The sequence below is a fragment of the Canis lupus genome, chromosome 3 (assembly GCF_011100685.1).
Source record: "Canis lupus familiaris isolate Mischka breed German Shepherd chromosome 3, alternate assembly UU_Cfam_GSD_1.0, whole genome shotgun sequence".
NCBI lineage: Eukaryota > Metazoa > Chordata > Mammalia > Carnivora > Canidae > Canis > Canis lupus.
In genome coordinates, this window is record NC_049224.1 from 91,848,573 (window position 1) to 91,860,854 (window position 12,282).

The following is a 12,282-nucleotide window of genomic DNA, read 5'->3' on the forward strand; positions in this document are numbered from 1 at the left end:
ATGTTCTTAAAAGATCATTTTTCTGGGTACACAAGTTTAGGCTGACAATTATTGTTTTGTCAGAACTACTCTCAAGAATGTCTTGGCTTCCATTGTTGCTATAACTGCAAGTAATAGGCTTTCCTTTATAGGTGATCTGCATACTGTGTACTTTCAGCAGCTCTCTTTCTCTTTCTCTGTGTGTTTTGTTTATGGTGTTCTGCAGGTTGTCTTGAATATGTTTGGGTATAGATTTATTTATTCTGATGGGTAATCATGATTTCTATGACTTAGGACAAATGCCTTTCATCAGTTGTGATTTTCTTAGCCATTATCTTTTCAAATTACTATACCTCCCACTTTATCACCTGTCAGAATCTACTAAGACATATTTTGAATCCTCTCATTCTATCCTCTGTATCACCTATATTCTCTTATATTTTCCACCTCTTTGTCTCCTTTTCTTGCATCTTGATTAGTGTATTTAGAACAATTTCCAAATTCACTAATTCTCTCCTGAGCTATTCTAATTACTGCTTAAGTATCTTGAGTTTCTAATTTGTTATTACGTTTTGCATTTCCAGAATTAGTTGTAACATTTTTGAAATATGCCTGTCTGTTTGCCCCTAATTTTACAAAAGAATCGATAAGCAAGATATCAAGAGTGACTGGGAGGATTATTTTAGGTAAGATGGTCAGGAAGGTCTCCCTGAGGAAATGAGTTTGAGCATATGAAGACCTGAGGGCAAAGCATTCCAGGCAGAAAAAATATCAAAGACAAAAGTACCAGAAATCAAAAGAGGCAGGAACAAATCAGTTATGTTTGAGGAATTGTATGAAGATTGCCTCAGTTACTTAAAAATCAGGAGACTATTCAAAGCTTTTTCTATAAAGTCAGATTATAGAGTGTCAAGAAATATAATTGTCACAGAATGTGTGAACTGGATTTTTTTGGTTTTCTGTCTTATAAGGAATATCACAAACAAATAGCCATGCACTTTACAGTTAGATGTTCCTTAATGTTCCCATGTAAACAAACCGTCACTTGACTAACGTAATTAGCTGTATGAAGCCTAAAAAAGAAGGAAAGGAAGAAAGTGGGGAGCAAGAGAAAGAAAAGATTAACTTCTTTTTAACCGTTACATTTTTTCTGAATATTTGTTAGAGTTTGATATAAAATTGGCCACTGTAGCACCACATGGTTTCTAACTGCAATACAGTGGACTTTAGTTTTCTCTGTAATTTTCTTCTATTTTCCCTCTAAAGAGATATCTTTCATAATGTATACCTTAATACAACTTTTGAAGTTACCAGTTTGACAAAATTGTGTTCTCATTCTCAGATTAAATAAAAGTAAAACTTACATTACTTCTGTATTTAAAATCTTCCTCTTAGTTTTCTAATATATGAAAAACAAAATTTAAATTTATTTCCATGACTTGTATGGCTTCTCTAAGATCTTGTCCCTGCCCCCCTCTCTGTCTCTCTGTTTTACGTATTATATTCAAGATTATACACTTGAGCACATTCTTTATAATAGCAAAGGGTTGGAAATATATTCTCATTTGCAAAAAAAGCAGTAAGGGATAAAAATTAAAAGCATGGTTACCTATAAAGGGATGAAGTAGGATGAGGCAGAGGGGACGGGATGAAAATACTGTGAATGGACCTTATTATATAGTTTATGTAAATATTCTATATATTCCAAAGGATATACATTTTTTAAAATAAAGCAATCCTTAAAATTTGAGAAAGAATGTAGCAAACAAATCCTGGCTGCATTATATTAGTAACATATTGGCACTGAGGAAAGAATTTATGTCTATAATTCTTATATGTCTATAAGCCAGTATTTTGACTGTGCATTCTTAGTAGAGGATATTTTAAGGACAGAGTGCTTTAAAGAAATCCTTTTGGTAATATTAGTAATAATATTGCCAGTTTGTTCTTTAAATGATAAATATAAAAAAAAATAAATGATAAATATATAATCATATAACATTGTTAGGGAAACAAGATTTCTAGGGTAAGAAAAGAAAAACGAATAAAATCAAAGTAGTAAAAACCCTGTAATATTACATGTGGTTTGGAAATGTCCATGCAAATTCACAAATTTTTTTTCTCTTCAAAAATATGTATTTCCTAGTCTGACTGCTGAAGTACCCTAAAAGCAGTGACATTTCAATTGAACCTATACCTGGATCATGATCTCTAAACATTATTTTCCTTTAAAAGGAATCTGGCCTCCTTGCAATCCTGGTCTGGATCAGAAAATGTACAAAATGAGCCTAGAACATCTTGTGCCAGCAAGCAAGGAAGCTCCAAAGACTAATTTGTCAACAGAATACAGAAGCCAATGTTAAGGGTTCCCCATTGGCCAATAAGAGAACATTTGAGCATCAAAACGAAGAACAATTGTAACTGAAGCAAGCTGAATGTTTTAAAATCCATTAGTTTATAATAATCAAAGTCTTTAGTCCACACTGAAGGTACACAGTGTACCAACTGCTTACTGTGCAAATGAGCAATTAAAGGAAAAAGTTAAGCATTCATCTTTCTTTCTTTCTTTTTAAACAAATCGTATTTCAGGACCAAATAGCCATCATTTAAGGAAGATTCTTAAAGAAGAATTCCAGCTAATAAATATGGAAGACATGATAGACTAAAAATACTAATATCTTGCAGCTCCTAATAAGAGAATTGCATCAAACATCATCATTAGAAAATAAAACTATTAGACGAGAGGTTATTTCGGGAACTGTACAATGGAGGCAGGGTCAAATTATCACCATCAGAACACACTGATCACTTGAACATTATTGAGATTAGATTTTATGTGCCACATCATATGTCGTATCACTTTTGAAGTACTCTTGCCAAAAACATTGAAAAGGAATCCAAGCAGTTCTTTAGGCCAGTGGTTCTCTAATATGGTTCAGAAAGCTCTTGGAGCCCCTGAAACTTTTTCAGATACCCTGGGTCACACTAATACTAATATTATTTGTCCTTTTCACTCTCATTCTCTCACAAGTATATAATGAAGTCCACCAGAGACTACTAGTATATCTAAATATATTGAATAGAGAAGCATATATGACAATATGGCTATCTTATATTAAGCTAGACATTATAGAGATATGCAAAATTATTTAAAAATCTATTTTACTTTGAAAATGTTATTCTGTAAAATGTTTTTAAAAACATTAACAATTAAAGTTATTGTTATCAATTAAGAATATTTTTTAAATTTATCCATTTAATTTCTATATAATATGGTAATATCAATGGATGTAACTCATCTAAACAAAAGCTTTTTGTGGTCCGTAGTATTTCTTAAGAGTAAAAAGAAATGAAATCCAAAAGTTTGAGAACCATTTGCTTTACAGTTAATTCCAAGTTTATCAGAGTTATTGGGACATAGAACAAAGGAAAGGACACCACAGGAAACAGAACAAACCGTAATGTAAAATATTATCTATTAGTACCCATGACCTAGCTTCTTCAAAAAGTCAGTGTTGGGGCACCTGGGTGGCTCAGTTGCAAGACCACGTGACTTCTAATGTCAGGGTTTTGAGTTTGAGCCTCACGTTGGGTGTAGAGATTACTTAAGTAATAATAAGTAAATAATAAGTAATAAACTTAAAAAACAAAGTCAGTGTCCTGAAGACTCACTGGAGCGAATTTCAGTACAAACCAAGTTTTAGACCATAGCAAAGAATTGGTATAGTTATATATGGAAATGTTTATGTTTTAAAGTTTCATGCCACAGAAATGATGTAACATCTGGAATTAGCTATAAAATACTTAATAGGGATAAATGGAGCAAGTATAGCAAAAATCTAGGTAATTGATCAAACTGAAGAGAGGATATAAGGGGGAATCATTCTATATTCTTACATGTTTGAATTTATCTTTTTAAAAAGAGTGGATCACCTTCTCAGAGGCTTTGCCCCATCATTTGTTCCAGCATAGTAACTTCCACTTGCCATTGTTATTACTGTGTCCTATTACTGTGTTTTATTTTCGTTATAAGTCTTATTACCTTGTGACATTTTTTTTATTGATTTGTTTATCTTTTCTTTGTCTTCCCCTCTAGAATGTAAGTTCCATGAAAGCAGAACATTTTCTATCATATTCCCTTACTGTTTCCTGTGTGCCTTAAAAAATGACTGGCATATTGTATCCATTCAATAAGTATTAATTGAATAAATGAATTATAAAAGCCAAGTGTTATAGGAAAACTAGAAAATAAATAAGCAAATGAAGAAAATAAAAATTATCCTTTCTTACCCACCCAGCAGTAACTGCTCCTGTTAAATTTTCAATCCAGTTTCTTCTGGGAAGAAATACATACACTCACTCTCTCTTTGTCTTCCCAGAGCTCACTCCCACAAATCATACGCTTCACAATCCTCTGCAACTTGTGTTTTTCAAAATAATATTTTTAAACATCCTTGTTACTAAATAACTTTAATACAGAATCACTTAGTTGAATAGTATTATATTTTGTGGAACGATCACATATTTCATTCTGTCTTTACATATGTAAGTAAGCCTGCTTGAGCTAAGACCTTGTACTCAATTTTTACTTCACATGTATTCCTAGAAGTAAAGTTGCTGCAACAAGGTGCGCATGCATAAAGCTGTTAGAAGTTAAGATAGTGGGGGGGGATAGTGAGTCAGTGATCAGAGGCAGATAGGGTGGGGGGGGGTGTCTCTTGGTTGATGGTCATAATTAGATGCTGTTTACATAGGACTGTATAGTTTGTGAAAATTCATTAAACTGTATACTTGTGTGTGCTTTTATTACGAATGTCATATTTCAATAAAAAGTTTTTAAAAATATAAATCATTTTTGAATATACATGATAGAGACTATCAAATGTATGGTTAACAAATGTAAAGTCTTCCAGTGTGATATTGTTGTAATAAGTAAATATCGCACATTTTAGTAAAATGTTTGGTTAAAATTTAAACTTATAGAATAAGGTAGTGCAATACATGGGGTAAAAAAGAGAACTTGTTTTTGAAAATGTTTTTTAAGTATGGACTTGAAGCCTTGTGAAATTTTGTTTCAATTCAGTATTTGGTGGAAGTACTGAGACCTTAGTTAATTTTTGCATCCTAAATTCACAATAAGCACTTTAATTTATATTGCCTTTTATTACTAATAAATAGTAAATGAATGAATTCTATGGGTTTCAGCTATATATGCACTAAGTAAACCATTTTGGGAAGGCTGTAACTTTCCCTTTTAAAAACATGCTTGCTTGTAGAGGGAGCCAAATAAGGGAAGGAAAAACCAGTGTTAAAACTTAATTGATATGCTACTCTGATATTTTATTGGTTATTTCCCCCAGGACTCTGGAACTTCAACTCAGTGGTTAAATCAGTAACATCAAAAACAATTTAAAAATAAAATTTGGGTAATCCTAGGGAATTTTATACTTTGGTATTACTGTGTTAATAAGTTTTGATAGTAAATTTGAGTTAATAAGTTATATGTATGCAGGTATGTGCCCACACACATATTTTACTAATCAGATCCTCATCAAAGATCAGCATTGTTGTCATGTGGTATATTTACTTCCAAGTGTTATTCTATATTTGATTTTTTGGCTTTTTTTATGGTTCATTGTCTATATTTTTATTCAAGTTTATATCCTCCTTTTTAAAAACTTTGTAATAGCAGTTGCACAATGTTCAATGTTTTATTAATTACCTTAACTGATACCTAGACTTAATTCTCAAGTGAAACTACTATGATTTATATAACCATTTTTTAATTATATGGGGTTGTAAAAATTGTATTGATCAGTAACATTAAAATCTTTGGTATATCTTGGTACATGACAACATTTTCATGTTAAATATTTTCTTAAAAGTGTGAACATTTAAGAAAACTATGAACATTCTTAAGATTTGTGATGACATACTGCTGTAATGTTTCCAAAAGGGTTGTATTCCTGAACTAGTAATGTTTGACCATGCTATGTTTATCGCACCATTACCAACGTTGTAATTTTTCTTTTCAAAACATCGCAGATTAGAATTGTAGTTAAAATGTAGTTTCTGGTACAGGGCTGTCTGAGTTTGAATGGCATTTTTTACTACTTACAACTGTGTGACCCTGGGCAGGATAGTTAACCTCTCTTTCACTTTCAATTGTGTCATTAAAGTTTGCAAATTAGGGAAACCTATTTATGTATTGGGTTGTATAAGCACTAAATGGGTTAAGATACATAATACTCTTAGGTAGTGCATCACACTTTATGTACTATAGAAAAATACTATTTTTATGTATTTAGATTATTTGTGAGTTACTAATATTTTCTAGAAATCAGCCAAATATAAATGAATTAAAATTTACAGCATAGGAATCTCCTAAAGGGTACAGTTAAGACCAGAAAGAGTCGGACTCCACAGAGGCTGACTAGGACATTGAGGGCATAAAAGAAAGACAAGACCTGCGGCGCCTGGGGGGCTCAGTCTGTCGAGCGTCCGACCTGTGGTTTCCTTGGGTCGTGGTCTCTAGTCATGGGATCAAGCCCCGCATGAGGCTGGCTCCACACTCAGCAGAGTCTGCTTGTGATTCTCACTCTTCCTCTTCCTCTGCCCCTCCCCACCTGTGCACACTCACACACGTGTGCACTCTCTCTTTCATAAATCTTTTTTTTTTTTAAGACAAGACCCATTTAAGAAGGTAGAAATAGCTTTAAGGTATTTATTAAGGCTGTTAACATAAGTTTGCAGTTTGCATCAAAAATTACTAACTTTTAAGCACCGTTGATTTTAATGAAAGCTTTATCGCTAGTAATTGCCATTTCTATGAAATTTAATTTGGAATATTCTTCCCTTCTAGATAACAAAATGTATGTGATATTTTCTCCTCATTAAAATTTACTTGCTTTCATGTAGTGACTCTTACTAATATTTACATATTTAATATTGATGAGAGATAATGTAGTTTCAAAGACCTTTTATCTCAGACTCATGCTGCTGTATGGACTGAGCTTCATTATTTATCTCGAACAGCAACTGAAGGCCAATAGTATTGTGAGGAGTTAATATGTTTGTAATATAGTTAATATTCATAATTGATTAGTGATCATCAGTCTTGACAATTTCTGAAGAAAAATCTATATGATTATTAAAACCTAAAAAATATAGAAACCATTCTTGAGCAGAATTTTTCTGTGTGAAACTAACCCTCTCTCCCATATAGATATCAGCATTTTGACTGTGTTGTTATTTCTGACTAGCGGAACAAAGTTCATTGATTGCATGACTGTTTGAGTCTGTTGTATGCAATGCTGACTGTTGCGACAAACAGAGCAAGTCATTGATGAGCCACTGAATAAATCTGTGTTGAGGTACTGTTCCTTCCAGGCCCTGGCTTAGGGAGGGAGTCTGGTGAGAAGATCGACCAGGTAGTTATGCTTAATTACATATAAATCTTAAATAGATTTTAAAAATAGTTACTAACTCTCCCATTAGACTTTAGGTACTAAACTAATAACACATCTTAATATACAGTATAGAAGAATATAAAGGGTATTGTGGGGAAAATTAGGAAAACATTTGATGGGATGCATGGTCCTGAAAGATGTGTAGAAATTAACTTGTCAGGCCAAGAGAACAGAGAGCGTACTTTAAAGAATGGACAAAGGCCATAAGATGAGAGATGAGAAAGAAGGGTGTCCTTGGAGGGGTGAAAAAACAACTCTATGTTGTGACAATTGCACTCGTCTGCTTTGAATAGATACTTGGTCGGGAATTTACATGAAAATACGGAACTGAAAACAATCTGTAAGTGAAAATTCAAATCTTGATTTTAACAGAAGGTGAATTCTAAATATAAAACTAACCCAATAAAGCTTTGGTATCAAGAAATTGCCCAGCTTATTAGGCATGGTTTTGGTTTTTCAAAGATCAGTCCATTTTAAGTTCTGTCTGGTAGTGTAATATATACAATTGCCTGACCTCGTTGAAAGGCCTCTCTTTGATTCTATACATTTTAGGGGGATCCCTGGGTGGCTCAGTGGTTTAGAGCCTGCCTTCGGCCCAGGGCGTGATCCTGGAGTCCCGGGATCGAGTTCCGCGTCGGGCTCCTGGCATGGAGCCTGCTTCTCCCTCTGCCTGTGTCTCTGCCCCTCTCTTTGTGTCTCTCATGAATAAATAAATAAAATCATTAAAAATAATAATAATAATTGTATACATTTTGCATTAGTGTTTGATCAAAAATAAGTAAATTGTAGTGTTAAGACCAAGTCTATTAACAAGTAAATGGGAATAATTTGTATTTATTATTAGGTAATTTCCAAGTATGTAGAAATAGTAATGTTCCTGTCACTATTTGATCATGTTTGCCTCTGATATGCTTTCTCTTAAGGAACTATCACATCCTTTTGTTTACATCTTAGAAGCAACCTTTGATAAAACCTATTTTGCATTTATAAGTAAAATAATTTTGTGTGCTTTAAAAATTTGCATTAATGCATACTAAGTGCACTCTTGTTAATTTATTCCTATAATTTGCTTTTCTTACCAGATTAGCAAAAATTTAAAATCTCAACAATACCAAATGTCATCAAGGATATGATAAAGAAGTTTGGTAGTATCTACTAAATTCCAAAATGTAAATCCAGCATTTACACTACTAGGTGTATATTAAAAAAAAAAAAAAATTCTTATACATGAGCACAAGACGACATTTAAATAGACTTTCATTTCAGGATTGTTTGTAATAGTGTAAAACACAGATAACCTAAGTTACCTACCAGTAGTTGAATAGTAAATAAATTTCAGTCTCTTTGTCTTCTACTTAATTTATATTGCCCTAGAACATAATAAGTGTTCAGTTTTGGGGGCGCCTTGGTGGCTCAGTTGGTTAAGCGTCTGACTTTGGTTCAGGTCATGATCTCAGAGTCCTAGGATCAAGCCTTGAGTTAGGCTCCCTCCTCGTCGGGGAGTCTGCTTGTCCCTCTTTCTCTGCCCCCCACCCCCGCTCACATATATTATCTCTCTCCCTCTCTCTCTCTCTCTCTCTCTCTCTCTCTCTCTCTCTCGTAAATAAAATCCTTAAAAAGGGGGCACCAGAGTGGTTAAGTATTGCCTTTGGCTCAGGTCGTGATTCCACAGTCCTGGGACTGAGCCCTGTGTTGGTTTCCCGGCTTGGTCAGGAGCCTGCGTCTCCCTCTCCCTCTGCCCTCCCTGGCCCCAGCTCATGCTCACTCACTCGCTCTCTCTCCCTCTCTTTCTCAGATGAATGAATAAAATCTTTTAAAAATGTGCTTAGTTATCCATTAGGTTAATCATTAGTACTTTGGAAATATATGCACGCAAAACAATCCAGTTATGATGTGCTGTCTCCCATGTGAAGGAGTGATGCTCGTAGAGGTAATCACTTCAGCTAGATCTAAATCAGCAGGAGCAAGAAAATGCCCATTAAGCCCATTACTGATCTTTCTTTTTCTCAAGCCTTCCCAGGCTATCTCTCCCCTTCTCTTACTGGTTTTGCTTTTCTAATTTGGACAGTCCTAGAGATAACTCTGTGACAATCCTAGAGATAACTCTTGAGCTCAAGCTTTTATGGTGTATAAAGAAGTAAGGATATCAGCAAAATACTTTACTATAGGCCAAAGCACTGCTAACGAAAAGTGAGATTTTCTGTGACAACTAAAATTTCTTTTAAAGTTCTTTATTTATATATTTATGTATCTTGTATTCACTACACAAATGTTCATTGATTACATAATTTTACTGTGTGGTAGAAATATGTTGAAGGAGTATATTTTCTGTCTTCACTAGATAGCAACGATAGTGTGTTATTTAAGTTAGCAAATACTTCTAGAGCAAAGCTTTTAACATAGGTAGCCTAGATATGGAGACAAGGCTGTGGGGAAAAAATGAAAGCATCTGTCACCTCGGTCACTGTTTAGCGTTCTGAAAGAAAAGAAATCAGGAGTATAAACCTGATTTGGGTAGCTCTCTTAAGGATGGAATAAGACTTAGGTTTAGTTCATCCTTAAGATTAAAATTATCCCTAACCAGGGCCATGTGTCTAAGAATGGCCCCAAAAGGACAAGAATGCCTTTACTGCCCTAACTAGAGAGCAATAGACAAGTAGGCATAGTTAATGTAAAGGAGAGAGAGGAGTTGTTCCCTGTACCTCCTTTTCTTATTTCTGGTCTGTGGACTAATTAACTTTAAATTATATCAAAAGTCTAAAAGAGTATAGAATTGGAGAAATTTCATTAATTCATTTTGTAACATTGGCTAGGAATAAAAGATTTATGAACAGTGTGTTTTATGTCCTATATACTATGTAAAATATGAGCAGGATCAAAACTGGTAAATCTGGGGCGCCTCGGTGGCTCAGTAGTTGAGCATCTGCCTTTGGCTCAGGGTTGTGATCCCCGGGGTCCCGGGATCAAGTCCCTCATCGGGCTCCCCGCAGGGAGCCTGCTTCTCCCTCTGCCTGTGTCTCTGCCTCTCTCTCTGTGACTCATGAATAAATAAATAAAATCTTAAAAAAAAAAAAAACTGGTAAATCTGAATATGGATTAGGTAGTAATGGTTTTTAATGGTGATCTTATAAAGTCTTGAAATAATAAAGTTTTTAATTGTTGAAGGAGAGAAATGAGATAGTAAAGGAGAAGACAACATTCATTTCTTTTAGTAGGTTACAGCACTCTACTACGTATGAAATACAAATAAATAAGATCCTTCAGTCTTGTGGGATAAAAAGATGTATATATATATATATTTGTGTATATATAAAAATCAGTAATTGCAAGACAGTGTCACAAGTGTCATTAAGTGTTATAAATGTCAACACAAGGGAAACAATAATCAGCTTTGCTTGGGGGCATATGGATCTTTAAGGATGAGTAGGAGTTTGACAAGTTGAAAAGGTAGAGCATTCTAGGCAGAGGGAACCACGTACTGCAGTTTGAGAGACCTGACACCACATGGCATGTTTGAGGGACTGCAAGTGATTGGATCCATGGGAAACCTGAGGGGCTGAGCTGAGTTGGAGACAAAACATAAAAAATTGAGCTGAACAGATAACCTGGAGCAAGATGCTTCATTTAACAATTTTTCAAGGTACTATGTACCTTATGCTTATCCAGTCTCCTTTTTTAATTCTTCAAAATTTACTCTACACTTACTGTATGCCAGGCACTCTTCTAGGCAGTGGGGATACACGGGTGAATAAAATGGACACGGTCTTTGCCTTCTCATAGTTTATAGTCTGCATGGCTAACACTGGTAAATATATAAGCTACTAGAATATAGCATGCTTAATGCCAAATATTATAAGTAAGTGTTGCAACTGTAGAACCTAGAATAGTGACAGTCACCCAAATCCAAGTTGTGGCCTGAATGACTGAATAAGTAAGTAATGACCAGTAAGATTTGGTGAGAATTAGGATGAGTGTGAGGATAGAAGGAAAGAATTAAGAGTCTTCTAACAGGGGAAACTTAAAGTATGAAAGCCCAGAGTTTAAGAATACCCTAGTCCTTTCCCAACAGGTTTCTCCACTCCACCTTTACCCCCTTGCCAGAAAACAGATTGATCCTTTAAAAGCATAAATTAAAATTGTGTCAGTCTAATGCTTAGAATCCTCCAAGGGTTTCCTGTGTCTCTTAAAATAAAATTCAGGGACGCCTGGGTGGCTCAGCGGTTGAGCATCTGCCTTCAGCTCAGGGCGTGACTCCGGGGTCCTGGATTGAGTCCTGCATCAGGCTCCCTGCGTGGAGCCTGCTTCTCCCTCTGCCTGTGTCTCTGCCTCTGTGTGTGTTTGTGTGTGTGTGTGTGCCTGTCTGTCTGTCTGTCATGAATAAATAAAATCTTTTAAAAACTAAAATAAATTTAAAATTTCTCACCATGACCTTCAAGGCCTAATGTGATCTGCCTTCCTACATTTCTGATCTTTTTCACTCAGCCTGGCTTCCAGCCACCTGGGCCTCGTTGCTATTCCTCAGACATTTCAAAAATGATTCCATATCACAGTCTTTGCACAAACTGTTCCTGATAGAAGCTTTCCCCCAGATAACATGCTTGATTGGTCATGGTTGGCACCATGACAAAAGGTACTTTTTATGCCTTCATTACTGCTGCTTCCAAATTCCTAAAATAGTGCTTTCCACATAGTAGGCACTCAACAAAATCATTGAATTACACATAGCAAGATACGAGTGAGGCGTTTTATTTTTGTCTTTGTATCTTGCCAGGCCACCTAAGTGTTGGGTAAATTTGCACGGTAACAATAAAACCCAGTTGAGTTTTTTTAAGCC

General features: G+C 34.9%; 1 protein-coding gene across 10 annotated transcripts in view; it reads left to right on the forward strand.

Annotated features, from left to right (window-relative positions):
* LCORL (ligand dependent nuclear receptor corepressor like) overlaps window positions 1–12,282 on the forward strand; it is a 150,050-nt gene that overhangs the window by 112,755 nt on the left and 25,013 nt on the right. Inside the window, exon 6 of one of the 10 annotated variants that reach the window (XM_038533604.1) lies at window positions 2,215–3,114. The exons of the other annotated variants lie outside the window; for them this stretch is intronic. Coding sequence (XP_038389532.1) covers window positions 2,215–2,342 — 128 coding nt within the window. The 3' untranslated portion in view covers window positions 2,343–3,114. Of the gene's footprint in view, window positions 1–2,214; window positions 3,115–12,282 lie in introns of those variants that run through there. 10 annotated transcript variants of the gene reach the window in all.